Source organism: Pongo abelii, chromosome 20, assembly GCF_028885655.2.
Source record: "Pongo abelii isolate AG06213 chromosome 20, NHGRI_mPonAbe1-v2.0_pri, whole genome shotgun sequence".
Lineage (NCBI taxonomy): Eukaryota > Metazoa > Chordata > Mammalia > Primates > Hominidae > Pongo > Pongo abelii.
Window position 1 is genome coordinate 7,846,039 of NC_072005.2, and position 27,314 is coordinate 7,873,352.

Consider the following 27,314-nt stretch of genomic DNA (forward strand, 5'->3'; position numbering starts at 1 on the left):
CTGCAGGCTGGAGAAGGAGTACGCAGCCATGAAGAGCAAGGAGATGGAGGAGCAGATCGAGATCAAAGTGAGTCCAGGGACCCGTGGGCGGTGCGGGGGGAGAGGGGGCGGGGACAGGGATGGGAGGCCCTTGGGGGCTGCCCTCTGTACTCTAAGGATCGGCCGCTAGGGGGCGGGCCTTCCTAGCGCACAGACGGACCCGGCCGTCCTTGGCGGACAGGCCTCTGCCCACCTGTGCCGTCCTTCACCTGTTAGGCCAGCTGTGAGCGCCACCCCCGCCTGACGCCGCGGTAACCAAGACAGTCAAGGTCCCTGCCCCGCTGGGCCGCCCAGCGTCATGGGGAAGCAATCAATAAACCACTGAACTAGAGTGTGGACTCTAAATGCTCTGGACAAGGATGTGCACGCGGTGGGCAAGGCTGACCTGGGCAGAGGCTCCGGGCCCAGGGTGTCGAGGGCTAAAGGCCTAGGGCAGCAGCGTGCCTTGGGGGCTGGAGGAATTTCAAGAAGGTTGCAGTGGAGGACCCCTGAAGGGGACCGCCTTCAGGGGAAAGATGGAGCACGCAGGGCCCAGACACCAGGGAGAGTAGGGCAGGGTGTGGGCACTCACCCGGGGCCTCTGGTTCCTGGGGCACCTGGCCCGCCAGCCCTGCTAGGTCAGGGGGTTCCCTGAGTGTGCAAAGCTTCTCTCTCCTTCCTTGCGCATTCTTCCCTTTACACGTGATTTTAGTTACTTACTCAACAAGCATTTATTGCCGGGCGCGATGGCTCATGCATGTAATCCCAGCACTTTGGGAGGCGGAGGCAGGTGGATCACTTGAGGTCAGGAGTTCAAGACCAGCCTGGCTAATGCAGTGAAACCCCATCTCTATTAAAAATACTAAAATTAGCCGGGTGTGGTGGCACACACCTGTAATTCTGGCTACTCGAGAGGCTGAGGCAGGAAAATCACTTGAACCCGGGAGGCAGAGGTTGCAGTGAGCCAAGATTGTACCATTGCACTCCAGCCTGGGCGACAGAGTGAGACTCTGTCTCAAAAAAAAAAAAAAAAAAAAAAGAAAAGAAAAAGAAAACAAAAAATTTATTGAGCACCTGCTGTGTGCCAAAGTCACAGATGAGACCGAGGGCCCCCAGTGATAGAAAGGGACACAGACACAAACCCAACACAGCCTGGCTTCATGCTCTTCAGGGGCAGAGCCACGCAGTAGCTAACACTGGAGTCCAACAGACAAGGATTCAATTCCAGCTCCAGCAGGCACGGTGGCTCACACCTGTAATCCCAACACTTTGGGAGGCTGAGGTGGGAGGGTGGCTTGAGGCCAGGAGTTGGAGACCAGTCTGGGCAACATAGCAATACCGCGTCTCTGCAAAAATACAGAAATAAATACAAAAGGTGCGCCCAGCTCCTGCAAGGATGGCTGTGCTTGGTGCACCCAGCTCCTGCAAGGATGGCTGTGCTTGGTGCGCCCAGCTCCTGCAAGGATGGCTGTGCTTGGTGCGCCCAGCTCCTGCAAGGATGGCTGTGCTTGGTGCGCCCAGCTCCTGCAAGGATGGCTGTGCTTGGTGCGCCCAGCTCCTGCAAGGATGGCTGTGCTTGGTGCGCCCAGCTCCTGCAAGGATGGCTGTGCTTGGTGCGCCCAGCTCCTGCAAGGATGGCTGTGCTTGGTGCGCCCAGCTCCTGCAAGGATGGCTGTGCTTGGTGCGCCCAGCTCCTGCAAGGATGGCTGTGCTTGGTGCGCCCAGCTCCTGCAAGGATGGCTGTGCTTGGTGCGCCCAGCTCCTGCAAGGATGGCTGTGCTTGGTGCTGTGATGGGTTGAAGCCAGAGAGATGACAGGGAAACCCAGGGGCCAGGGATCAGGGCTCCAGATTGCTATGAGGACCAGAGACGTGTGCCTGAAATAGCTCTGACCCAGCCGAACTGAGGGACTAGGGCAATGCCCTGCCCCACTCTGACTCAGTTTCCCCACATGACATGCATCAATGACTGTCAAGCCTGCGGTTCTGTCTGACTGCATTTGCTTCCTGGGAATGTTCTAGGTGTTTCCATCACCTTTTCTCCCCAGAAGAAACCCAGGAAATATTCTGTGTGACCTGCAGTGTGGCAGGACCCTCACTCACCTGCCAATCCAAACAATTTCTGTACCACCTTCGTATCAAGCAAGGGGGCGCAGGTACAGTCGAGATTCAACTCGTTTGCAAACCTCACCTGCTCCCCAGAGGGTCCTGGGGGAACCTAAAGTGCAAATATCTTTTTCTTTTTCTTTTTTTTTTTTTTTGGAGACGGAGTCTTGCTCTGTCACCCAGGCTGCAGTGCAGTGATGTGATCTCGGCTTACTGCAACCCCTCCTCCCAGGTTCAAGTGATTCTCCTGCCTCAGCCTCCCCAGTAGCTGGGATTATAGGCGTGCACTACCACGCCTGGCTAATCTTTGTGTTTTTAGTAGAGGCTGGTCTCAAACTCCTGACCTCAGGTGATCTGCCTGCCTCGGCCTCCCAAAGTGCTGGGATTACAAGCGTGAGCCAGTGGACCTGGCCTAAAACCGCAACTATCTAAAAATCCATCAGCACAGAATGGAAGGCAGGAGCAAGGGAGACGTCTTCGAAACCCCAGCCAGGGAACAGTGAAAACCACTGGGGACAGGTTGCTCTCGGCAGGTCATGGGAATGTAGTTGTCAAGAAAGGATGCGTGATTAGCACGCTGGACCCAAACTCAAAGAGGAGCCTGCTCCCGGAATTGAACCCGGGTGCTTGGAGCAAAGCAGCAAGGGGTGGGTGGTGGCTGCTCGACAGCTGCTTCCCCCACTGATGCCCGCACAACCCTGGGCAGACTGACCCACGTGTGGGATGGAGTCTTCTGAGGGGGTATGGGTACTGACTGGCCCCCAGACACACATACGGCCACGAAGGCACTGACGTTATTTTTGCTGAACCCAGGTTTGTTTTAAAACTTTTTATTTTTTTGTAATCAAGCCAGTCTGAACAGGAATTGGCCCTGTTTTCTGAAATCGCTGACCCAGAACGTAAGATGCTGGCTGTGCCCTGCCCAGAAAAGTGGCCTGGCCCTAAGAGGACTGACCCCGGCGGTGGGTAAATGAGGGGTGCGTGTAGACAGGCGTGGGGGACGGGCTATGACGTGATCTCCCCCCACCCCCATAGAGGCTTCGGACGGAGAACCGGCTCCTGAAACAGCGGATTGAAACCCTAGAGAAGGTGAGGGGCGTGGACACCGTGGGGACATGGTCGCCGTGGGGTGTGGCCCACCATGCGGGGCGTGGCCGCTAACCTGGGGTGGAGTCCTCCAAGTCTTTTCCTCTCTGGAGGACTAAGCAGCCCTACCTTCCTGCCCCAGGACCCGACCTGAACCCGATTTGGAGTGCCCTGTAACTGGGGGCGACTCATATTGTGATTAATCCTGGAGTGGGGGCGAGTTACAACCCAGTGGTCTGCAGCCACGGGAATCCATTTGTGTTCTGCGCCCTCCCCGGCTGCACAGACGGGGAGGGGTGAGGAGGAGGGAGAACTGCCGCTTTGATGGACAAGCCCCGTAATTGGGCCACAAGCCACCCCACCCTGTAATTTGGAAGTCTTGCCCTCAAAAGAAAGGAAAGGAAACCCAGTGGAGGAGAAGCGTGGCGCCATGGTGGGGAGCCACAGCCCGGACTCTGCTCCCCAACATGCTAAAGATGGGGATGGAATGGGGGGCTCACTGAGCCCCAGCCCCTGGAGCCCCCAATTCCTGCTCCTCACTCGTCCTCACTTGGCCCTCCACTGGCCACAGGAAGCGGGTCGTCAACCGTATTTGATTGCCCTCACCCCAAAGCCTTGTTCTGCCTTAAAATTAAAATGCACCCTACTCCTCTCCCACTCTCCAGGAGGTCCGCACGAAGCCAAAATTCCCCCCGCCCCCCACAGTTTTTCCAGCCAGCAGCGGCCCGGCTGGCCCTGGAGGGTGGGACAGTAGGTTTCCCAGCCCTGCGGCCTCCCCCACAGCCGCGGGCACCCCCAACCTCCCCGCTCACACCGAACCCCTCTCCAGGACGGAGCTGGCTCTAGCTTTGGTCTTCCTCCGGGTCCTCTCCTGCTGGTTCTCTGGTCTTCCCTCCTCTCTCCCCCGCTTCTAGAGATAGTCCACTGCGTTAGTGACAAGTGGTTCTTGTCTGTCTCCCCTCTCCTGTCCCCGCGCCTTCCGCTCTGCCTCCTCCCCCTGTCGCTGGGAACCCCCTTCGCCGGGTAGGAGAGCGCTGCTCTGGCTGATAGGTTAATCCAGGTACTGTAGCTTTTTATCCCCTCTCCGGATTCCTTCCTGGCCCCTTCCCTGCACCCTGCACATGACAGCCAGTAACTGCCTCTTCCCTGCCATTCTGCGGGCAGGCCTGGCGCCATGCATGGAGCAGCTGGGGACCGCTTCTGGGGGACACAGAGGCTTCCCGGGGGGCGGGGCATGTGAAGTGGGGAGAAGGGTGTGTGTGGAGGGGCTGTGAGTGCGTTTGGGTGTGAATGTCCACACACATGTACAGAAAGCTTCCTCCGGGCGACACAGGGTGGGGACCCAGGAGGGCTGGGGAACCTAAAACCATATTCACATAAGGCCCTGGTGTGTGCAGTGCTGCGGTCACACACACGCACAACACGCACAACACATGCACACACACATGCACACACGTGCCCCGGCCCTCACGCTGCTGCTCTCTGCTCCTACCTGCAATGCCTGCTACCACCTTCTCTAGCTCACCTGCTCCTGCTGCCACCTCATCTTGAATGGCTTTATCTGGAAGCTGCCACCCGCCACCTGGTGGCTTTGAGCCTGGAATGGGGGGCCCAAGTTGGGAAGGGGACAAAGATGAGGTGGGGGAAAAGAAGGGGGTCTTAGCCCCAGGCAGGTGGAGGCCACAGAGCCTAGGACTAGAGAAGATGCCCCTGGGAGAGGTGAATGCCCCCGGGAGCCCAGCCCTGTCCTCAGCTGTCCCCAGATCCTCACCCTCACCAGCAGAGTCTGGCATGAATAGGCACAGGTGGCCTCGCTGTGCCCCTGGATAAGGACCCCAACTGGGGCAGAGACTGAGAGCCAGAGTGGGGAAGGAGATGGAGCTCTCCAAGCCCAGGGCTAGCTCTGTTCCTCCCGGGCTCCTCCAGGTGTCCTATTCCTGCCTGTCACCCACCCACGTCCCCAGGCCCAGTGGGACGCTCATCCCAGGCTCTGAGTACGGGAGGCCCCCACCTCACTTCCCCCCACCTCCACTCTCTGGGCCTCCCCCTGTGGCGGGAGGCAGGGCCTTGGGTGGGAGTCGAGGGTCACGGCCTCCCCCTGCCCCCTGTCCTCGCTGTTCTCAGGGGCAAGTGACACGGGCGCAGGAGGCGGAGGAGAACTATGTCATCAAGCGGGAGCTGGCGGTGGTGCGGCAACAGTGCAGCTCGGCAGCTGAGGACCTGCAGAAGGCCCAGAGCACCATCCGGCAGCTACAGGAGCAGCAGGTACAGGCGGGTGTGCGGGGCTGCTGGGCGGGGCCATGCCCCGCGCCCCCGCCCCCGCCTCCGCCCCCGCCCCCGCCCAACGGTTTTCTTTCAGGGCTCATATCTGCCCCGCCTCAGCACCTGGCCCTCCTGTTCCTTTCTGGGGTAAGGGGAACCCAGAGACAAGCGCAGATTCTCCCCCAGCAGCTCCACATTGTGAGACATCCTGATATCCATTTCTTGCCACCTCGTAGTGTGTCTGCAGTATCTGACTTCCCAACCCCCAGTCTCAGCACGGAGGCCTCTGAAGACCGGGCTGTCCCTGCAGGGTTTCCTCTGTGTCACAGGCAGCAGACAGGGCTGTGACTCCTTACGGAGGCCCTTACCTCTCCCCAGGGTCTGAAGGATTGTTTGGTGTCCCTGGGGGGCCAGCCATGAAGAATGGGAGCAGGGCAGTCCGGGACTGTTTGGGCAGCTCTGAGCCAGCAGGGTGGGGCTGAGGGGGCACCCTGAGTGTCTTGTGGGCCATGAACTTTGGGTCCCATGATGGGCAGGCCCATGAGCTGGGACCCCACCCCAAGATTTGCTTCTCCTGAAAGCTTTTAGAACTTAACTTCGACCTGGTGCCGTGGCTCACGCCTTTAATCTCAGCACTTTGGGAGGCTGAGGCGGGCAGATCACCTGAGGTTAGGAGTTTGAGACCAGCCTGGCCAACATGATGAAGCCCCATCTCTAATAAAAATACAAAAATAAGCTGGGTATGGTGGTGCGTGCCTGTAGTGCCAGCTACTCAGGAGGCTGAGGCGGGAGGATCACTTGAACCCGGGAGGTGGAGGTTGCAGTGAGCCAAGATGGCACCACTGCACTCCAGCCTGGGTGACAGAGCAAGACTCCATCTCAAAAAAAAAAAGAACTTAACTGCAGCTGCACCCAGCAGTTGGCGTTCCTGATCACAGGGACCACCAGTGGCTGCAGCCCTAAGCCCTGCAGGCCACAGGGACACATGCCCTAGAGGGGCAGGGAGTGATGCTGTAGGCCCCGCTGCCATCCTGGCCTGACCCAGCAGGGCCTGGCAGTGGGGTGTAGGTTGCAGAAACCATGGAGTGCTTGAGAAAGAAAAGCCATCCAATACAGAGGTGCCCCCTCCACCCCCAGGCCCAGAGACTGCGGCTCCAGCCTTGGCCAGGGCATTCTAGCTGATCCACTGCTCCTGGGGAGGAGAAGGGGAGCTTCACTGTTTCCCATTTGTCCCCATGAACCACATCCGTATGATGCTGGCGTTGTGGCCCTCAGAGTCTGTGAGCACTCTTGTCCCACCTTGCTCTGAGGCAGCATGGACATTAGGGAAACTGGGGCTGGGCTCATCCCACCCAACGCATGAGGCCGCCTTTCAGGCTCATCAGAGAGACTCCACCAGCCACCCCTGAGCTCCGGCCTTGGGGGGATGCAGAGATTGCGGAGGCCCAAGGCCACCTCCTCAAGCCCAAAGGGAGGCCACTGCAGGCAAGATGAGGTGGCCCAGAGGAGCCACATGGGGCCTGGAGGCCATCTGGGCTGAGGCAGAGCCACCGTCACACATGGATCTCAGAGACCCACAGGAAGAGGGTGGTGGCTGGGAGGGCTGAGGCAGTCCCCCAGAGAACTGCCCTGCCAGGCCACAGGGTCAGTGAGAGGGAGCCCGGCTCCCACCCCAGGCACCAGGTGTCCTTTTTCAGGTCCAGGTGGCAGTGTCCCTTGCTCCGGGGCCCCCACTGGGGAACTTCTGAGAAGCCAGGGCATGGAGCAAGAGGGTGATACCCACAAACTCTTTCCCCATCCTTCCCTGTTTTGAAATGGAGGGTGGGATGCAGAGGAGAGAGGTGGAGAGACAGGAGCACAGCCCCAGGCCTCTCCCCCACCCCCCGCCTCACCCACCATGTGGCTGGAACAGTGACCACCCAGCAAGAACCCATCTCCCACCCTCACCAGTGATCCCGGAAAACCAGTCACTGGGGTCCCGTGGGGCATCCAAAGGCCAAGGCAAGTCCCCTTTCAGAATGTCCCCTCTGTGCAGCCTTTCCAGGAAGGAAGCTGGACTGGGCCAGCTGCATGGATGCCAGGACCTGAGCATCAGGGGGTCCAGCCCAGGACGCCCCAAGCCTGGGCCCCTCTCCCTGCTGAAGGGCTCTGGGGAGGGGGGCAGAAGCCAGCAGGCATGGAGGCTGCCCATCCCCCAGCCATGGCCTGGGGCCCACACAGCTCTCTGCCTCCCCCAGGAGAACCCCCGCCTCACAGAAGACTTCGTGTCCCACCTGGAGACTGAGCTGGAGCAGTCAAGGCTGCGGGAGACGGAGACACTGGGGGCCCTTCGGGAGATGCAGGACAAGGTTCTCGACATGGAAAAGGTGCGACGGGGAGGCAGGCGGGCAGGTGTCGGGGGGACCCTGGGGCACAGGAGGGGTCCTGGGTAAGCTTTGAGAGTGACCCCAGGTCAGAATCCCCCACCCCCATGCACACACAACCATACATATGCGCACACACAGCACAACCCTACGCGGGCCATGCCTACCCTCCTGTATGAGGCAAACTCCAGCAGCCTGGCGGCTTCTATGAGCTTCCTGGATACCCCCATCCCACCTGTGTGTATTTCCCCCAGTACTGGGTTCCAGGAAGGAAGGGGGGAGAGAGGGGGATGGGGGAGGGGGCCAGGAAGGAGAGAAAGGAAGGCCCAGGCCCATTGGGGCTGCCTCCCTACACAGTCCCATGGAGACACCATCCCAGGCCTTCTGGGTCCCTCCCCAACTGCTCTCTGACTTGGCATCGACTCCACTCTCCCACGGAGCTCCCAGAGGAAGGAAAGCACCCAGGGACCCATTCACACATTCAGCAGGAGCCATTCCCCACCCCCTCGAGCCTGCACTATTTTGGGAGTCCTCCCAAATGGAGGATTGAGAGGCCATCTGCTTCCAGGCCCTCATCACCAGCCAAGAGCTGGGCTCCGCTCCCGCCTCCCTCCACTTCACAGGGAAGTATGTGTGCCTCCAGGACATGCTGCTAGATCTGTCCCAGTCCTAGACCCAAACATGGGTCAGTGCGGACCTCATCCAGAAAGCTGGATTTGGGTCCTGGAGCACAAATCTTCCATCAATGAGCCCTGGGACACCAGGACAGGGCCTAGGCTGGCACTCAGCCTGTTCCCAGGGAGAGGGACTGCCTGGCCTGGTGTGGCCTGGCCTGGGGGCCAGAGGGCAGACAGGGTGTTTCTGCTGGGGCAGGTCCTCCACCTGATCATGTCCCTGAGGGGATGGATCTCAGACCTCGGGGAGTCAGTGTGTGCAGGGCGGCGTTTATGGGGGTTGCCCTAGGACACCCTGTGAGAGTAGGTGCTGTTACCACACCCATTTTACAGCTGAGGAGCTCCAACCGGGTTCCACAGGCGAGTCCGCTCCCCGTGGGCCTTGTCAAGGGGGTCGCCCTCCCCCATCTGAGCCGCCCAAGGCGGAGCTCAGGAGGAAACGTGGCTGGGGGCGTTTGTCCTGCAGGAAGGGCCATGTGGCTGCGCTGCTCCCCCAGGCCCTGACCCCTCTTCTCCCCGCAGAGGAACAGCTCGCTGCCCGACGAGAACAACGTGGCACAGCTGCAGGAGGAGCTGAAGGCTCTCAAGGTGCGGGAGGGCCAGGCGGTGGCCTCGACGCGAGAGCTTAAACTGCAGCTGCAGGAGCTCTCAGACACCTGGCAGGTGAGGGCCGAGTGGGCGCTGGCTGGCAGAGCTCCCCCTAGGGCGGTCCCCTCGGGGCTCTTGGGCGGAAGCTGACCGCCGGCCTCTCGGCTTCACCCCCCAGGCCCATCTGGCCCGCGGCGGCCGCTGGAAGGAGTCCCCACGGAAGCTGGTCGTGGGCGAGCTGCAGGACGAGCTGATGAGCGTGCGTCTGCGCGAGGCCCAGGCTCTGGCCGAGGGCCGCGAGCTGCGGCAGCGCGTGGTGGAACTTGAGACGCAGGTGGACTCGGGAGGCCTGCCCGTTGGGGAAGGGGCGTGGTGTCCGTGGCCAGCCCCTGGGTTAGGCCCTGACCGCCGCCGTCCTCCGTCCTCCCTTCCTCCCTACCCCAGGACCACATCCACCGCAACCTTCTGAACCGCGTGGAGGCGGAGCGCGCGGCGCTGCAGGAGAAGCTGCAGTACCTGGCCGCACAGAACAAGGGGCTGCAGACGCAGCTCAGTGAAAGCCGCCGCAAGCAGGCCGAGGCCGAGTGCAAGGTGCAGACCACCGCGGCCCCGCCCTGCCCGTGGCACCGCCCCCGGACGCGCCCTTAATGAGGCCCCGCCCCCAACCCGCCTCTGCCAGCGGTCCTGCCTCCTGATCTGCCCCTGCAGGCCGTCCTCCCGTCCCCGCCCGTGGCCCCGCCTGCGGCCCCGCCTCCTGACCAACCCCCCCGCGGTCCCGCCTCCTGATCCGCGGCCCCGCCTCCTGACCCGTCCCCGCCCGCACCTCCCTTGCCCGCGGTCTCGCCCCGTGACCCGCCCCTGCCCGCGGTCCCGCCTCCTCACCAGCCTCCGCCCGCGGCCCCGCCTCCTCATTCGCCCCTGCCCGCGGTCCCGCCCCCTGATCCGCCCTCCTTTCCCCTGATCCCCCGACCCCAGAGCAAGGAGGAGGTGATGGCTGTGCGACTGCGGGAGGCGGACAGCATGGCTGCGGTGGCCGAGATGCGGCAGCGCATTGCCGAGCTGGAGATCCAGGTGAGCGGCGGGGCCGGGGTGGGGGGCGGGGGCGGGGCCGGGGAAGGGGGCGGGGAAGGGGTGGGGGAGCGGGGCCGGGGTGGGGGAGCGGGGTCGGGGCAGGAGCTGGGCAGGACCCCAGGCCCAGCATGGCACTGGCCCCGCGTGACCTGGCGCACCCCGCAGAGGGAGGAAGGCCGCATCCAGGGCCAGCTGAACCACTCGGACTCATCGCAGTACATCCGCGAGCTCAAGGACCAGATCGAGGAGCTGAAGGCCGAGGTGAGCCGGCGCGGGGATGCCGGGGACAGGCCTGGGTGTCGTCGGCCTGGGACTAGCCGAGCGCCGGTGCCTTGCGGAGGATGCGGCTGGGAGGGCGGGGCAGAAGGCCGGTCCACGCCTGCAGCGCCGGTCCCCCGCCCCAGGTGCGGCTGCTGAAGGGCCCGCCGCCCTTCGAGGACCCGCTGGCTTTCGACGGGCTGAGCCTGGCGCGGCACCTGGACGAGGACTCGCTGCCGTCGTCGGACGAGGAGCTACTTGGCGTAGGCGTGGGCGCTGCCCTGCAGGACGCGTTGTACCCTCTGTCCCCGCGCGATGCGCGCTTCTTCCGCCATCTGGAGCGGCCGGCCAAGGACAGCGAGGGCAGCTCAGACAGCGACGCCGATGAGCTGGCCGCGCCCTACAGCCAGGGCCTGGACAACTGAGGCCGTGCCCAGCGCGCCCGGAGTCAGGAGGCCGCAGCCGCGGGGGGCGCCCGGGCAGTCCGCGTTCTGCTCCCCACCTGCCGCACTTGACAAACTATGCGCCCTCTGTGGCTCGGCCATCCCTAAAGCGAGGCCCGGCGAGGCAGCGCAGAGGGTAGGGTCCGACCTGGGGCTCCTCAGGACCCCGGGGCAGGCTCTCCCTCCCCAGCAGTGTTTACCCATCTTGGTCTGTACCCCTCCGGGCCCTCTGGCGTTCCAGGGGTGCCTGGAGGGGCTGACCGCTCTCTTAACAGGAGGGCAGAGGGCAGGGGACAGACGACCCAGAGGTCCCAGCACTGAATGAGCAGGCAGCTCCCACCTCCTAGCAGGCTTCCTTCTGGGACAGGGGCGGCATTGCCGGGAAGCGCTCAGGAGCTAACCCAGGCCTGAGGAAGGAGAGCGCCAGCTCTGGGCTGGACATCAGCACCCCACGACATTTCTCGGGACGAAGTGACCCTTGACTAGCCCCTGGCCATCTCTAGGGGAGTCAGGCCGCTGGGGACAGATGGCCAGGCCGTCCTCTCCTGCCTGGCGCAGGCACCATGGCCCCTGCAGCGGAAACCAAAGTCCCCCTACTGTGTGCGGGGTGCCTGGGGACTGAGTGGCCGGCCAGCGGGAAGCCTCCCTGCTTCTCTGGGGCCAGAGCAGCTTCCAGGAAGCGAAGAGACCCCTCTCCCCAGCGCCCCACATCTTCCTCTGGGAGACACTCGCGCCCCCTATCCTGGCCAGTGATGGAGGGTCCTCGGCCTCCATCTACTTCCCTTTCTTCCTGTGTTCCCAACCCCACCCTCAGCCAGGGCCAGGCCCCCAGGCAGGAGCTTCCCAGCGAGCGGCCTCCCCTCACTTCCTCCTGGTGGTTCCGTTGTCTCTGCTGAATCAGAGCTGAGAACGGTGCCAAAATCCAACGATGCCCCCCAGGCCCCTTCCTCCCTCCCCTCGACCCCCCGGGCCTCATGACCCTGGGGGCTGCCCCCCTCGGTGCTCCTGGAGCCTCCAGTAGAGTAGCGTCACAAGCAATCTCCCTGGCGCTTCCTGGGTGGGGACCCCTGCTCCGTCCCCGCTTCCTAGCTGCCCACTTTTCAGTGTTACGAAGCCTGGGGACCGGGGCAGGCACCCACGGGGCTCTCCCACACGCCCCCTACACTGCCCACCACCATTTTGCACACTGCCTGTTCACTCCACATGTCGCCTAGGCGGGAAAGATGGAAAATAAAGTGTATTTACACAGTCACGGACTGGCCTGCGGGCCGGGAGGAGAATCGCAAGCAGCGGTGGATCCCAGCCCCAGGACCAAAAACCGTGCTGAGGGAAGGCGGGGCTGTCCTTGCCCTCAGGAGCTCCCCCATAGTCTCATAGAATGGGGGTGGGAGAGGATAGAAGGGCATTCAGTTTGGGGACAGGGCATGATTTCCCACCTGGGTGAATCAACTTGGGCCTCCCCTGAAGGAGAGAGAGGCATGCTGAATCGCTGGGCTTCAGGAAGCACAGGACCAGGTTGCATTCATTCTGCTCACGCCTCCAGGGGTATTGTGGGGTACTCTGCCCTGTGCCTGGCTCTGAGGGGGTCTCCAGTGGAGCAGAGGAGACAGGCACTGAGCAGGGGGGAGCCTGCACTAATGTGGTAGGTGCTCAATAGACAAATGTGCAGGGAGATAGGGAACGCTTCCTGGAGGAGGCGGTGTCAGGGCCTCTTCCAGGGGTAAAAGCATAAAGATCAGACCAACAGGAGGCACACCATGCCTAGGAAGGAGGAACAGGAAAGCCTGGGAGTGGTCAGATCAAGAAGGGACTGCTTACGTCAGGAGAGGGAGTTTGGGCTTTGAACTGGGGGCCATTGGGAGCTCATGGAGGGCTTAGGTAAGAGAGCCCCATCAGATGGACCACAGAGTCTGTGAGGGGGCCAGTGCAGGGAAGACAGTGAGTAAGGGGCAGAAAGAGTCCTTTGTGGGGTTCCCCACAGAGCTGAGGCAGAGTCCCAGCTGCTGGGTGGTGGTGGGGGGCGGGGTGGAGGACAGAGCCAGGAGTGGCAAAGCAAAGCTTCCTAGAGGCACTCAAGGCAGTCGACTCACTGCAACGTCCGTCTTCTGGGTTCCAGTGATTCTCCTGCCTCAGCCTCCTGAGTAGCTGAAACTGTAGGCACCTACGACCATGCCTGGCTAATTTGTTTCATTTTGTTTTTTGAGAGGGAGTCTCACTCTGTCACCCAGGTTGGAGTGCAGTGGCACGATCTCGGCTCACTGCAACCTCTGCCTCCCAGTTTCAAGTGATTCTCCTGCCTCAGCCTCCTGAGTAGCTGGGACTACCGGCGCCCACCACCACACCTGGCTAATTTTCTTTTTTTTTTTAGATGGACTTTCACTCTTGTTGCCCAGGCTGGAGTGCAATGGTGTGATTTTGGCTCACTGCAACCTCTGCCTCCCAGGTTCAAGCAATTCTCCCGCTTCAGCCTCCCAAGTAGCTGGGATTACAGACATGCGCCACCACACCCAGCTAATTTTGTATTATTTTTAGTAAAGATGGGGTTTCACCATGTTGGCCAGGATGGTTTCGAACCCCTGACCTCAGGTGATCCACCCGCCTCCCAAAGTGCTGGGATTACAGGCATGAGCCACTGCGCCCAGCCCAATTTTTGTATTTTTTTTTAAGTAGAGACTGGGTTTCACCATATTGGCCAGGCTGGTCTCAAACTCCTGACCTCAGGTGATCTGCCCTCCTCGGCCTCCCAAAGTGCTGGGATTACAGGCGTGAGAGAAGGCGCGCAGCCCCTAGAGGCAGAAACATAATTGGGTTCAGGCAGATGCCAGCCAGGGCCTGCCCTCTGCACCCAGTGTGGGTCCACAAAGTGCCCCCTACCCCCATGCCTGACAGCCAAGCAAAGGACATGACACTGCTTGTGTACTGAGACAGCCAAGTCCCATGTACTGTCCTATGACATGCCACAGCTCTCCTGGCCACACATGGTGCAGATGTAACCCTGGGGACCCTCACAGTCACTGTCCGTGCCTCCTGCTTCCATGGTAATTCCACCCCCGCTGGCTCCCCAGGACGGGGCAGGACCCCAGAGGAACTGTCTGAGGTTCTGCCCTGTCCTTCCCGGCAGCTGGCCTTGAGCCCCAGCTCCCCAGCATGTCAGGAGTCGGCCTTGGGCTTGTCCCAGAGTCTGGAAACAAAGACACCCAGGTCCCCAACCCCACCAGGGCCCAGCTTGAGAGGACACCTCTATGGTTCGCCACAAAACTCTGAATTTGACTGAAGGACTGTGCTGGCGTCCTCCTCTTCCACCTCCCAGGGGTGCAGGTGGCAGTGCCCCTCCAGGCCAGAGCCCATTTCTCCTCAGACCCCAGGCTAGGAGGTGCCTTGTCTGGGATGGGGACAGGCAGGACTTGCTGGTCTGTGACTGACAGGAACCTGGTCACAGGATGGTGTAAGGGTACTGGGTCCAGGGGCAGAGGCCAGGCTGAGGGCCCAAGGCCAGATCCTACTCTGTCTTCTTACCCACCTGGGGATGTCACCATCATTCTTGGTGCCATGCAGGAGACCTGGGGGAGGAAAGGCCTAGCAGGGGAGCTCTCTGCAGGGGGACCTGGGAACAGGGAGAGACTGGCTAGGGTTTGAGAGGCTCCAAAGCTGGGGGTTAGGGTTAGGGTTGGTTGGGGGAGGAAGGACAGGAAACTCTGATTGGAGGGGGCCTGTGAAGATGTTTGGGAATCTGATAAGCACGCCTGAGGAAGGGGACACGGCATGGATGCCGTGGGGGTGGGATGCACCAAGTGGCACTTCGAGGACACTTGGAGACAGGGTGCAGTGTGAGGACTCCCCCATCTCCCACCTAGCCCTGGGAGAGGCCACTTCTTCCTGCAATCCCGTACCGGGGCAGTTGGCCCGGGACCCCGCACCAGCCGAAGGGCCATGGGAAGGGGTCCCCCGTCCTTGCCTCAGTGCCCTCCAGTCTTCCCACCTGTTCCCCAGGAGTGCTAGTTCCCCGCATCGAGTTTGAAAAGTGTGCCAGGCCAGGCACGGTGGTTCACGCCTGTAATCCCAGTACTTTGGGAGGCTGAGGGCAGATCACCTGAGGTCAGGAGTTCAAGAATAACCTGGCCAACATGGTGAAACCGTGTCTCTACTAAAAATACAAAAATTAGCCGGGTGTGGTGGCACCCGCCTGTAATCCCAGTTACTCGAAAGACTGAGGCAGGAGAATTGCTTGAATCCGGGAGGCAGAGGTTGCAGTGAGCCGAGATAGCACCATTGCACTCCAGCCTGTGTAAAGAGAGCAAAATTCTGTCTCAAAAGAATAAAAAACAGGCCGGGCGTGGTGGCTTATGCCCGTAATCCCAGCACTTTGGGAGGCCAAGGGGGGCAGATTACAAGGTCAAGAGATCCAGAGCACCCTGGCCAACATGGTGAAACCCCGTCTCTACTAAAAATACAAAAATTAGCTGGGCGTGATGGCATATGCCTGTAGTCCCAGCTACTTGGGAGGCTGAGGCAGGAGAATCGCTTGAACCCAGGAGGTGAAGGTTGCAGTGAGCCGAGATCGCGCCATTGAACTCCAGCCTGGCGACAGAGCGAGACTCCGTCAAAACAAACAAACAAAAAAGAATATAGAATAGAATAGAATAGATAGAATAGAATAGAATAGAATAGAATAAGGTGTTCCAGTCGCTCCTTCACCTCGGCCACGCACTGACTCATTCACTCGAGCGCACAGGCCCAGCCAGGCCCCTCCTGAGCCGAGTGTTTCCACCAGAAGTCGGACACCAAGAAGCCCAAGTTCACACACGTGGATGGGTGCGCGGCACCAGATGGCCGGGACTCGGCAGGGCCCCGCCCTAGCCCCACCTGGCCTGCCCCTTCTCTCCCAGAAGAGGAAAACCGCACTTTATCCAGAGCTCCAACCGGTTCGCGCACAGCCGCCAGCAAGGCCTTATCTGGCCTGGCCCCCCGCGCCGCTCAGCCTGCTGGAGGCCCCCAGCCCCAGTCCTCTCTGTGACAGCGAAGGTGTGCAAGTCCCAGTGTCCCAATTTTATTGCAAACTCAGGCTGTGCGCGGTGGGCAATACACTGGACACGGGGCGGGGCTTGGGGAAACGGGGCGTGTCCTAGGCCAAAGGGGCGGAGCTCGAGGGGCGGGCCTAGGTCAAAGCTGTGGGTAGGTCCCGAGCCTCCGAGGCCAAAGGCAGGGGTGGAGTCTGGGCCGAAAGGCTCAGGCTCTAGGGAGCTAAGACTAATCCACCCAGCGGGGCTCCAGGGCAGTGGAGGCGGGGTCTAAAACAAACGGCGTACCCGGAGGGGCGCATCCTAAGGCAGGGGTGGGGCGTAGCAGGCGGGGCTGTGGTCTGGCTCAGTGGAAGGTCTCCACCTCCACCACGGTCCAGTCACCCTGCGGAGAGGCCACGTCGTCCGGAGAGAAGCTGGTGACCGAGGTGATGCTGGCACGGGACTCGTCCAGGGGAGACAGTAGTTCGGCCCAGCGGCCAAGTTCGGCGTCGCTGAGTGCAGCCCGGGCGCCCCCCGCGACGCCACCATCCGCCGCACCTCCTGGGCCCCCGCCGCTGCCGCCCGCGGCACCCTCGGCTGCCGCCAGCAGCAGCGTCCGGCTCAGCAGGTGCTGCACGACGCTCGCCTGCAGCGCCCCCAGTGGCAGCTCGCCCAGGCGCGTCTGCTTCGGGCTCCGCGAGGACGCCCCCGCCCCGGCCCCAGCCGCCGCCTTCCCACCGCTTGCGCCGGGACTGGGCCCCGGATCCAGTGCGCCTGGGGCGGGGGTCGCCGACTCGGGCCCTTCAGTCTCGTAGATGGTGCACAGACCGTCAGCAGAGCCCGGTCCAGCAGCGGGAGGCCACGGCAGGGGCGCACCTGCGGGGAGAGACGCCAGGTGGGCCGTGGGGGTGATAAGCCCCGCCCCTGCCTCAAGGTCCCGCCTCCTTGTATAAGCTCCGCCCCGGAACCAGCTGTCCCGCCCCTGAGCTGCGAAGCCTCGCCTCCGACCCCGCCCACAGCCAGGCCGGGTCTGGGGTGCCCCTTACCTGGGGCTCCGCGGAAAGCCAGCGGCGGAGCGGGGCCTCGACTCCAGGCAGCCGGGTGGCAAGCGGCGAGCTCTGCGTCGGGGGGCGGGGAGGCTGCGGCACCGCCCTCGGGCCCGCTGTCGTAGCCACGCAGCTCCTCTGGCGTGCTTGTGGCGCTGCTGCTGTGGCCGGCCAGGTCCGGGCCGCTCAGCGTGCTGGACGGGCTACGCGAGGGCGGCGGCGGCGGGCCGGGGGCCAACGCCAGGGTCAGCCGTGGGCCCGAGACGGAGGTATCCGGACCTGGGGTCGGGGGGCGGCGTGGGGCCTGCAGGGTGGGTGAGGCAGGGGGAGAGGGAGGGACCTGCAGAAGGGGCGCTGCCAGAACAGGTGGGGCCTGTGGAGGAGGCGTGGCCAAAGGAGACATTGGGGGTGAGGCAGAGGGTGAGAAAGGGGCCTGCCCAGGGAGTGAGGCAGGCGGACAGGGAGGGGCCTGCAGAGGAGGTGTGGCCAGAGCGGGTGGGGCCTGTGGAGGGGGCTTGGCCAAAGGAGACACTGGGAGTGAGGCAGGGGGAGAGGGCAGGACCTGCAGAGGAGGAGCGGCGGGAGGGGGTGGGGCCTGTGGAGGGGGCGTGGCCGAAGGAGACACTGGGGGAGAGGCAGGGGGAGAGGGTGGGACCTGCAGAAGAGGTGCAGCTAGAGGGGGTGGGGCCTGTGGAGGGGGCGTGGCTGAAGGAGACATTGGTGGAGAGGCAGGGGGAGAGGGTGGGACCTGCAGAGGAGGTGCGGCTAGAGAGGGTGGGGCCTGTAGAGGGGGCGTGGCCGAAGGAGACACTGTGGGTGAGGGAGGGGGAGAGAAAGGGGCCTGCAGAAGGTGCGCTGCCAGAGCATTTGGGGCCTGTGGAGAGGGTGTGGCCAAAGGAGACAGAGGGGGTGAGGCAGGGGGAGAGGGAGGGGCCTGCAGAGGAGGCAAGGCCAGGGCAGGTGGGACCTGTGGAGGGGGCGTGGCCAAAGGAGACAGAGGGGGAGAGGGCAGGCCCTGCAAAGGGGGTGAGGCCAGAGCAGGTGGGGCCTGTGGAGGAGGCGTGGCTATGGAAGAGGGCGTCTCCGGAGGGGGCGTGGTCAATGGCGAAGGTGGTGCTTGCAGAGGACGTGGGGCTGGACAAGGTGGAGTCTCCAGATGGGGTGTGGTCAGGGGAGCAGAAGCTGTCTGCAGAGGGGGCGGGGCTAGAGAAGGTAGGTTCTCCAGAGGGGGTGTGGTCAGGGAAGCAGGAGGTGTCTGCAGAGAGGGCGGGGCTAGGGAAGATTGGGTCTCCAGAGGGGTCATGGTCAGGGAAGAGGGAGGTGCCTGAGGAGAGTGGGAGGCCAGACAAGATAGCGCCTGCAGAGGGGGTATGGTCAGGGGTGAGTTTAGGGGTGAGACAGCAGGAGAGAGAGAAGTCTGCAGAGGGGGTGAGGCAGGAAGGGAAAGAGGGGCCTGCAGAGGGGGTGAATGAGGGGGGGTAGAGGCCGGCCGAGAAGGTGAGGTCAAAGAAGCTTGGGTTTGCCTAGGGGACATTGTCAGGAAAGAATGTGTGGCCTGCAGAGTGGGTGAGCCCAAAGAAGTTGTGGCCTGCAGAGAGGACAAAGCCAGAGGAGAGGGAGGTGCCTGCAGAGACGGTGAGGTCAGAGAATGTGGGACCTGTATTGGGGGAATGGTCTGGAGAGAGGGCGGGGCCTGCATAGGGGGCGTAGTCATAGAAGGTGGGGCCTGTGGGTGGGGCGGAGCCTGCAGAGGCGATGAGGCCAAAAGAGAGGGAGAAACTAGAGGACGATCCTGCAGAGAGACTGTGGTCAAAGGAGAGGGAGAGGCCAGCAGAGGAAGAGTGGCCAGAGTTTGGGGCGTGGCCTGGGGAGTGGGTGGAGACGGGGAAGGACTGGCCTGCGGAGGGGGCGTGGTCAGAGCAGAAAGGCCTGGCTGAGGGAGTGTGGCCAGGGGAGAAGCCGGATTCCCCAGAGATGTTGCCGGAGAAACAGGGCCTTGTAGAGGAGACATGGCTGACAGAGGAGGTGTGGCCAAGGGAGAGAGGAGAGTCGGAAGAGAGGGCAACGCTGGATTAGCTTGGGTGGGGGGCATACTCTGCAGAGGGGATGAAACTGATGGAGAGACTGAAGCCCCAAAAGCGGCTGTGGCCAGGGAAGAGACGCCTGCTTCTGGAAAGGATATGATCAGCTGTGTGGGTGGAGCTTGAGAGGGGGGCGTGGCTGGTGGAGAGGGGAGGGTCTGCAGAGAGGGTGGAGCAGAGGGAGAAGAAGGGGCTAGAGGAAGGGGCGTGGTCAACTGGCAGGTAAGGCTCGACGAGTGGGGCGTGGCCGGCAGGGTGGGCGGGGCCTGACTTTGGAGCGGGGCTGGCGGAGGGGGCGTTACCGGTGGAGAGGGAGGGAGCGTGCCTGGCAGGGGAGTGGCTGCGTTGTCGGGAGGCAGTACGGGTCTTGCCTTGGTACCCGATGGAGAGGGTGTGGCCAAAGGAGAGGAAGAAAGCGGGCCTAGTGCTGGGGCTGCGTCCTTCCTTGGGGGTGTGACCTGAGGGGGGCGCAGAGCCTGCAGTCCTTTCAGCTTGGGCTGCGAGGGATGCGCAGGAGCCCTGGGTGTTCCGCGGGCTGAGGGCCCAGAACGGGCTGGGGAGGAGAGAGGGGTGGCGCTGGAGCTCAGGGAGCGCGAAGCCGGCCTCTGGAGACCCCCACCGGCGCTGGGCCGCCTCCTGGCAGCCGGGCTTGGCTCGGTGGTACTGTGCTCCGAGGCGCTGCTCACTGATTTCCGGGGGCCCTCTGTCGGGGGCCGTGGCCGAGCACTCGGAGCTGGCCGGGGGAGCCCCACCTCGGTGCCCACAGCCCGGGACCGACGGGCCATGGCCGGGGAGGGGGTTCCTGGGGTAGGCCCGGAAGTGTCTGGAGAAAAAGTAGAAGTCCAAGGGTCACCGATACCTCTGAGGCGGCCCCCCTCGCTGCCCAGGAACCCCACTCTTCTCCAGGTCACGTACCTCTCCGTGCCCCAGCGCTGAGGGCACTCCTTTTGGGAGCCTCTGTAGCTTTTCCTCTGGCCACAGTTTCCTCCGCTGGGATCCGGAGTCCCTTCTGGCCAAGAGGGCCTGGCCTGGAGACAGAAGGGGCCACACTCAGGCCTAGGTCCTTCTTTGGCTTCCCAAGCCTCTATTTTCCCATCTGTGAAACGGGCATGTGCCCTCTCTGAGGACCAATAATGGCTTTCACCCAATTTGCGCCCAGTGACCTGCAAGTGCTCCCGCGCCCCAACTCGCGTAAAATAAAAGGTTCCAGACTCTGTGACGCTAACCCTGGCTTAGGAGACTGGGGGAGAGGGAGCAGGTTACCTGATGGTCCCGCTGCCACGCCCTGGGCTAGAAACAGGGCCTGGGCTGGTGTTCTTGGCAGGAGGAGCTCTCTCCCCTCTCCCAGAGGCTGGGGGCCTGGAGGCTGCGGGGAGAAGGCCGAGTCACAGGTGCCCCGGAGAGGTGGCGGTGGAGGTGGGACTGGACAGGTATTGGAAGGGGGAGGGAAGATGGGGGCGGAGCTGAGGAAGGAGGCTGGGGTACCTGGGTTTCGGGAACTTGTCCCAGCACTCCGTGTTGGTCCCGCTCGGGGAGCAGACTCGGGAATAGTGGCCCCGCCGATGCCCCCCGCTCGCTCTGCCAGAGGCTTTCGCCCCACTGCTCCCGCAGCTCCCAGAACTCGGAGGGCTGCGGGAGTTACTGGGGGAGGGGGTCGAGGAGAGCCTGGGGTCCTGGGGGTCAGAAGTCCAGGAGGGCGAGCAGCCGGCGTCCGCGCGGCGGCCCCTGCCTTCGCCTTGTCTCTCTTGTTGTCCATCTTGCACCTGAAGAGACAAACCGGTCCGCATCCCAGGTTCTGGACAGCTACGCCGCCTCCAGAGACCTGGACCCTGCTACCTCCCTGCCCTTTCGCAGCATCGCCACCCATGGACACTCAAACCTCGGCCTCGGCTTCCATCCGCTCGGCTCCCACGCACCTACACCCACTCGCCAGCCCCACTGCTCCTCGCTGTCCCCAAGTCCCACCCCCCACCGCTTTTCCCTAAAACGAAGAGGCCCTGCCCGCCCCAGCCCACCGCCTCCCCCGCCTCGGCTCCAATTCAGGACCGATCTCCACGCCCCTACCCCTTGCCCCTCCAGGGACTCAGACCGCCAGCCTCGAGAGCAGGGGACTGCCACGGGTTCAGGATGTGGGGGACCGGAGCGCACGCCCGGGTCTCCCCGCCAGCCCCCAGCGGCCTCCCCCGGCCTCCCCGAGGGATGCCTGCACCTGCCGGGAGGCAGAGCGGCCCCGCTGCCCGCGAACGGGCTCCGGGAGACAAAGAGCCGCGTCCCGGGCCCGACCCCTCCCCCAGCCGGGCCTGGCCCTCGCCCAGCCTCTCCACCTGCTCGCTTCGCGCTCACCTCCGCCTCCGGCCTCTCCTCGCAGAGTCGCCTGGGGTGGGGCCCGGGCCGGAGCGACGCGGTGGCCGCCAGCGGCGAGGAGGCGAGGGGAGGGGGCTGCGGGCTGCGGCGCCGGGGGAGCCGAGCCGGTCCCGCCCCTCGGCCGCGGGCGGGAGAGCCGGGGGCGCGCGCTCGATCCGGACCCGGGAGCGCGGTCGGCGGAAGCGCGCCGAGGGGGATGGGGGAGAAGCGCGCTTTGGAGAGAGGGGTGGCTTCTCCGCGGTCCGGGGGAAGCCTGTTTCCCCAGCTGCGCCTGAGGAACCCAGATAGTCAACGGTTGGGACTGGGGGAGCAAATCCCTGGGGTCCTCCACTGTCCTCCCCAACACATACACCTGCCCCGACCCCCACCACAACCACCTGGCACCAAGGACCGCCTGGACGCGGATAGGCTGGGCCCTGGCAACCAGGAGGCGGGACCACCGCGCCTCTGGCCCACACACCAATCCGGCCGCTCGGTGGCCCTGGCACTATCCAGTCCTTCGCTTCTGCGACAGCTAGGCCGCCCAGGGTCTCTGAGGGGCAGCCGCCCCCCGCCCCACACCCGAAGGTGTTCCCCAGACGCCAGGAAACCCTTTATCTGGTTGGGGGGTCGAGGGACTGCTAAGAGAATGCTGCCCTGGGAATTTCAGGATGCAAGGTAGACCCCAGATTTTGGGGAAGAGAAAGAAAGAAAGGAGGAATAGGAGGGAGAGCGGCAGGAGACACAGTATATTCTGTGAAAGATGACCCAGCCGTCTGCACGGTAGAGCACGCCCACCCTCCACACCCTCCCAGCTAACGGGATGTCAAGTCAGCCCAGGCTTCCTGGCAGAGCTGGGCTTCCGGAGGACAAGGTTATGTCGACCTAGGAGGTGTCAAAACAAGTGCATAAGGCCAGGCGCCGTGGCTCACACCTGTTATCCCAGCACTTTGGGAGGCTGAGGCGGGCGGATCACTTAAGCTCAGGAGTTCGAGACCAGCCTGGCCAACATGGTGAAACCCTGTCTGTACCAAAAAATACAAAAATTAGCCGGGCGTGCTGGCGAGCACCTGTAATCTCAGCTACTCGGGAGGCTGAGACAGGAGAATCGCTTGAACCCGGAAGGCGGAGGTTACAGTGAGCCGAGATTGCACCACCGCACTCCAGCCTGGGCGACAAAGCGAGACTCTGTCTCAAAAACAAAAACAAACAAACAAAAAAACAAAAACACAAGTTCATGAAGGACGCAGAAGATCCTTTACAAGGGTCCCAGCCCAGCCGGAGCGAGTGGGAGGTGTCCTGTTGGTGACTTCAGCCGGGGCAGGGGCCTCGGTGGAGAGCTGTGCTCCAGGACTGTGGCATGAAGCGTGTAGGAGTCTGAGTGTGGAAACGGCCGTTCCTCAGCTCCCTCTCCTTATAAGAAGAGTCTGGGCCGGGCATGGTGGCTCAGGCCTGTAATCCCAGCACTTTGGGAAGCCGAGGCGGGTGGATCACAAGGTCAGGAGATCGAGACCATCGTGGCTAACACGGTGAAACCCCTCTCTACTAAAAATACAAAAAATTAACCAGGCGTGGTGGCAGGCGCCTGTAGTCCCAGCTACTCGGGAGGCTGAGGCAGGAGAATGGCGTGAACCCGGGAGGTGGAGCTTCCAGTGAGCCGAGATTGCACCACTGCACTCCAGCCTGGGCGACAGAGCGAGACTGTATCACACACACACAAAAAAAGGGTCTGGCCTTGTCACCTCTGTTGGCCAAGTCCCCTCCTCATACGGCTGCCATGAGCTTTCTGCCTGGATGTCGCATCCCTCCAGACTCACAGCCACTTTTTACCCCATTCCAGGAAACCAGCGCCCTCTGCCCCATCCTGGAAATCAGGCGGTCTCCACGCACAGGAAACAGATAATGCAACTTGGCATCGGGTGAACTGGGGTTTGGGGGGTGGGGGACGTTGCACCCATTTGAGGTTGCAGAAATGGAAGGCAGAGAAAAATGGCAGAGCTGAATGCCATGCTTTGGCCTCCAAATTGGATCATTCTAGGCCTTATCTTCTCCCTCAGTCTACCAATGATCACCTGTGTGAACCCCTTGTGACATGACACCAGCCTGGTTCCCTGTCTACCCACCCACACCCAGTACCTTCTTCCAAATCACATCCACCTACACAGATCCCTGCCCTCCTATTTATTTTTGAGACAGGATCTCACTCTGTCACCTAGGCTGGAGTGCAGTGGCATGATCATCACGGCTTCACAGCTCACTGTAGCCTCGACCTCCCAGGCTCCAGTGATCCTCCCACCTCAGCCTCCCAAGTAGCTGGGACTATCAGCCGAGATGGGTGGATCATTTGAAGACAAGAGTTCCAGACCAGCCTAGCCAACAGGGTGAAACTCTGTCTCTACTAAAAATACAAAAAATTATCTGGGTGTGGTGCCTATAGTCCCAGCTACTCAGGAGACTGAGGCACGAGAATCGCTTGAACCCAGGAGGCGGAAGTTGCAGTGAGCCGAGATCATGTCAGTGCACTCCAGCCTGGGTGACAGAGAGACTCCGTCTCAAAATAATAAAAAATAAAAAATAAAAATAAAAAACAAAACCCAGATCACCTGAGGTCAGGAGTTCGAGACCAGCCTGGCCAACATGGCGAAACCCCATCTCTACTAAAAATACACAAATTAGCTGGGCATGGTGGCCATGCACCTGTAATCCCAACTACTCTGGAGGCTGAGGTAGGAGAATCGCTTGAACCTGGGAGGCAGAGGTTGCAGTGAACTGAGATCGTGCCATTGCATTCCAGCCTGGGCGACAGAGCAAGACTCCGTCTCAAAAAAACAAACAAAAACAAAAACAACAACAAAAAAACAAGTAGCTGGGACTAAAGCCTACCCCACCATATCAGGCTAATTTTTAAATTTTTTGTAGAAACAGAGTCTCGGTGTTACCCAGGCTGGTCTCGAACTCCTGGGCTCAAGTGATTCTCCCACCTCAGCCTCCCAAACTGCTGGGATTACAGGCAGGAGCCACTTCACTCAGCCTCTCCTGCCTTCTGACTATGATGCAAGGGTTCCTCCAGGGTACACAAAACCCACCCTGTAATTAATTGGGATCTGGACTCTGCCCTCTTATAAAAACACTCCCAAAACCTCCATCAACAAGAGAGATGAGTAACATGAATCAAAGTGTCCCCTACAATGGAATGGAACTTGGCAACAGAAAGGAACAGACAACTGCTACTCTCAAAACAGGGACTAATCTCAAAAGCACGCCGAACAAAAGAAGCCACAAAAAGCACGCACTGTATGATTCCATTTACAGAACATTCTAGAAAATGCGACTAATCTGTAGTGACAGACAGCACATCAGTGGTTGCTTGGAACAGGTGGGGGAGGGACATTGAATGAACTGCCCAGCGTAGCCACTCTTAGGCACATGACTCTCAGGTGAGGGCCAGGTGACTGTAGTCCCAGCTACTGGGGAGGCTAAGACAGGAGGATCCCCTTGAGCCCAGGAGTTTGAGGCCAGCTAGGGAAATATAAGGAGACCCCATCTCTAAAAGAAAAATAAATAAATCACAAATATATATGTATATGTGTGTGCATGTGTGTATATATATATATATATTTTTTTTTTTTTTTTTTTTTTTTTTTTGAGACAGAGCCTCACTCTGTCACCCAGGCTGGAGTGCAATGGCATGATCTTGGCCCTAATTTTTAATTAATTAATTTATTTTTGAGGCAGAGATTCGCTCTTGTTGCCCAGGCTGGAGTGCAATGGCACGAAATCAGCTCACCGCAACCTCTGCCTCCCAGGTTCAAGCGATTCTCCTGCCTCAGCCTCCCGAGTAGCTGGGATTACAGGCATGCGCCACCATGCCCGGCTAATTTTGTATTTTTAGTAGAGATGGGGTTTCTCCATGTTGGTCAGGATGGTCTTAAACTCCTGACTTCAGGTCATCCACCAACCTCGGCCTCCCAAATTGCTGGGATTACAGGCGTGAGCCACTGCACCTTTTTTTGAGGAAGCAATTTCTTTAATTTTATCAGAATCCAGGACACAACAAGAAAAGCACCCAAAAACCACATGGAGACAAGATGAGACACAACTCCTCCCCCACTGCTTCCCCGCTCTAGAGTGGGGACAAAGTGGGGGTGAGACAGCTGGGGGGAGACCTGAACCTCAGTCCAGCCCTGCAGGCTCCAGGCCTACAGGGAAGGAGGGTAACGGGGAGGCAGGGCCCAGCCCCCCAGTTTGGGGAAACAGCTGAGGGAAGACCCCCTCAAAAGGCTCCACCTCCTCACCAGCACTCCTGCCCAGGGACAGGGAGCCCACAGCAGCAAGGGGACCTCAGGGCCATGGCCACCTTCATGACTGAGAAGTAGCTGAGTGGAGGCAGGAGACACAAGATTATCTGAGCAGAATCAGTTAGAGCAGAGGCCTGGAAGGGCCCCATGGGCCAAACCCTGAGGTCACAGGAGGGGGCCCAAAGTGGGGCTAGTGAGTGAGGTCCTGAGTGAGTGGGTCAGCGGCTGGGCCCCTTTCTCTAGCTTCCTGTAGCCCCTCCAATACTGCTGCCAGGGGGGCCCGCCTCCAGGGAAATGGGATAAGAAAGCAGCCTGCCCCTGCTGCAGACAGAGCCAGGTGGCTGAGGCCATGAGGAAGGCCCGGCCAGGCCTTGCCACCTGCCCCAGAGGCCTGTGGGAAAAGGACAGGTCAGGAAGGGTGGTGACAGGGGCTCGACTGGCTCAGATCCAAGATGGTGCCACGCTTGCTTGCTGAGTCCCCCATGAGCTGGGGCACCTCACTGGGGCCAGCGACTAGTTAGACAGGAGGCAGCAACTTCTCAAGAAATTCCTTCACAGCTGCCATCCCCTGAGGACGGCAGCTGTGCATGACACCTGGGTATGTCTTGAACTGGACCCTGGCAGGTGTGACAACAGACCAGAGCTTCTCAGCCATCAGGGCCCCAAACCGTACGGGCATCATGGCACTGGAGGATGGCCAGGTCCTTGCCACTGCCTTTAGCTGCCTGGGGGAAGGCCCGGTGCAGAGGCTGCCAGCAGCTCAGTGCTACGATACCAGCCAGAGGGTGGGAGCAGGTGAGGGCCATGTAGAGGGACAGGGCCCCGCCCTGTGAAAAGCCTCCCAGTACGATTCAATTGGCAGGGATCCCGTTCTTCATTTCATGCTCAATCAAGGCCTTGATGTTCTCTGCTGCCTTCTTGATGACAGCCTCGTCCTCTGGGGCATCTGAACTCAGCCCCATCAGGTCAAACCAGGAGAGTGTCACCATCTTCATGTTGAGAGTCACAGGGATCCTAGGCACATGGGGACAGATGTACTTGACGTGAGGGAGCCGGATGGTGGAGAGGGCGTCAGCCCAGCTGTGCCCTGTGTCTCCAAGTCCATGTAAAAAACTAACCGCGGCCGTCTCCCGCTCAGCTCCAGACAGGGTGGCAGCATCGCTGAGAGGGGCACAGACATGGTGTTACCACACATACACCACATGGCTCCACGGTGGGAGCCTCCACTCCCTGGGGCTTCCGAGGCCGCTTGGGCGATTCTCCTCTTTCTCCCGCAGACACACACTCTTCCCCCTCGGCCACCCCTGCTCCATATATATATATTTTTTAAACAGTGAGGGGCTTTTTTGTTTTGTTTTGTTTTGTTTTTTTGTTGGTTTTGTTTGTTTGTTTGGATGGAGTCCTGCTCTGTTGCCCAGGCTGGACTGCAGTGGTTTCATCTCGGCTCACTGCAACCTCCACCTCCTGGGTTCACGTGATTCTCCTGCCTCAGCCTCCTGAGTAGCTGGGATTACAGGTGCGTGCCACCATGCCCAGCTAATTTTTTGTATTTTTAGTAGAGGAAAGTTTTCACCATGTTGGCCAGGCTGGTCTTGAATTCCTGACCTCACGTAATCCACCCACCTCAGCCTCCCAAAGTGCTGGTATTACAGGCGTGAGCCACCGCGCCCAGCCCCTAA

General features: G+C 61.2%; 2 protein-coding genes and 1 pseudogene across 5 annotated transcripts in view; 1 reads left to right on the forward strand and 2 right to left on the reverse strand.

Moving 5' to 3' along the window:
* Positions 1–12,119, forward strand: part of EVI5L (ecotropic viral integration site 5 like) — a 34,926-nt gene extending 22,807 nt beyond the window's left edge. For 2 of the 3 annotated variants that reach the window (XM_024238025.3, XM_054539511.2), the window contains exons 10-20: positions 7–67; positions 3,158–3,211; positions 4,236–4,268; positions 5,333–5,473; positions 7,708–7,836; positions 9,030–9,170; positions 9,274–9,429; positions 9,540–9,686; positions 10,071–10,166; positions 10,332–10,427; positions 10,571–12,119. In XM_024238025.3, the coding sequence (XP_024093793.1) occupies positions 7–67; positions 3,158–3,211; positions 4,236–4,268; positions 5,333–5,473; positions 7,708–7,836; positions 9,030–9,170; positions 9,274–9,429; positions 9,540–9,686; positions 10,071–10,166; positions 10,332–10,427; positions 10,571–10,849 (1,333 nt within the window). In that variant the 3' untranslated portion in view covers positions 10,850–12,119. The remainder of the gene's footprint in view (positions 1–6; positions 68–3,157; positions 3,212–4,235; positions 4,269–5,332; positions 5,474–7,707; positions 7,837–9,029; positions 9,171–9,273; positions 9,430–9,539; positions 9,687–10,070; positions 10,167–10,331; positions 10,428–10,570) is intronic. The other variant, XM_024238026.3, reaches the window with a different exon arrangement.
* Positions 12,120–13,659: 1,540 nt separating this feature from the next.
* The window catches only part of PRR36 (proline rich 36), a 37,361-nt gene continuing 23,706 nt past the window's right edge, over positions 13,660–27,314 (reverse strand). Inside the window, exons 1-6 of one of the 2 annotated variants that reach the window (XM_024238027.3) lie at positions 21,338–21,720; positions 20,480–20,757; positions 20,258–20,360; positions 19,910–20,022; positions 16,914–19,817; positions 13,661–16,743 (exon numbers count right to left, since the gene is read on the reverse strand). In XM_024238027.3, the coding sequence (XP_024093795.2) occupies positions 16,232–16,743; positions 16,914–19,817; positions 19,910–20,022; positions 20,258–20,360; positions 20,480–20,750 (3,903 nt within the window). In that variant the 5' untranslated portion in view covers positions 20,751–20,757; positions 21,338–21,720 and the 3' untranslated portion in view covers positions 13,661–16,231. Of the gene's footprint in view, positions 16,744–16,913; positions 19,818–19,909; positions 20,023–20,257; positions 20,361–20,479; positions 20,758–21,337; positions 21,721–27,314 lie in introns of those variants that run through there. The other variant, XM_054539508.2, reaches the window with a different exon arrangement.
* Positions 26,021–26,934, reverse strand: LOC100938033 (acyl-protein thioesterase 2-like; annotated as a pseudogene).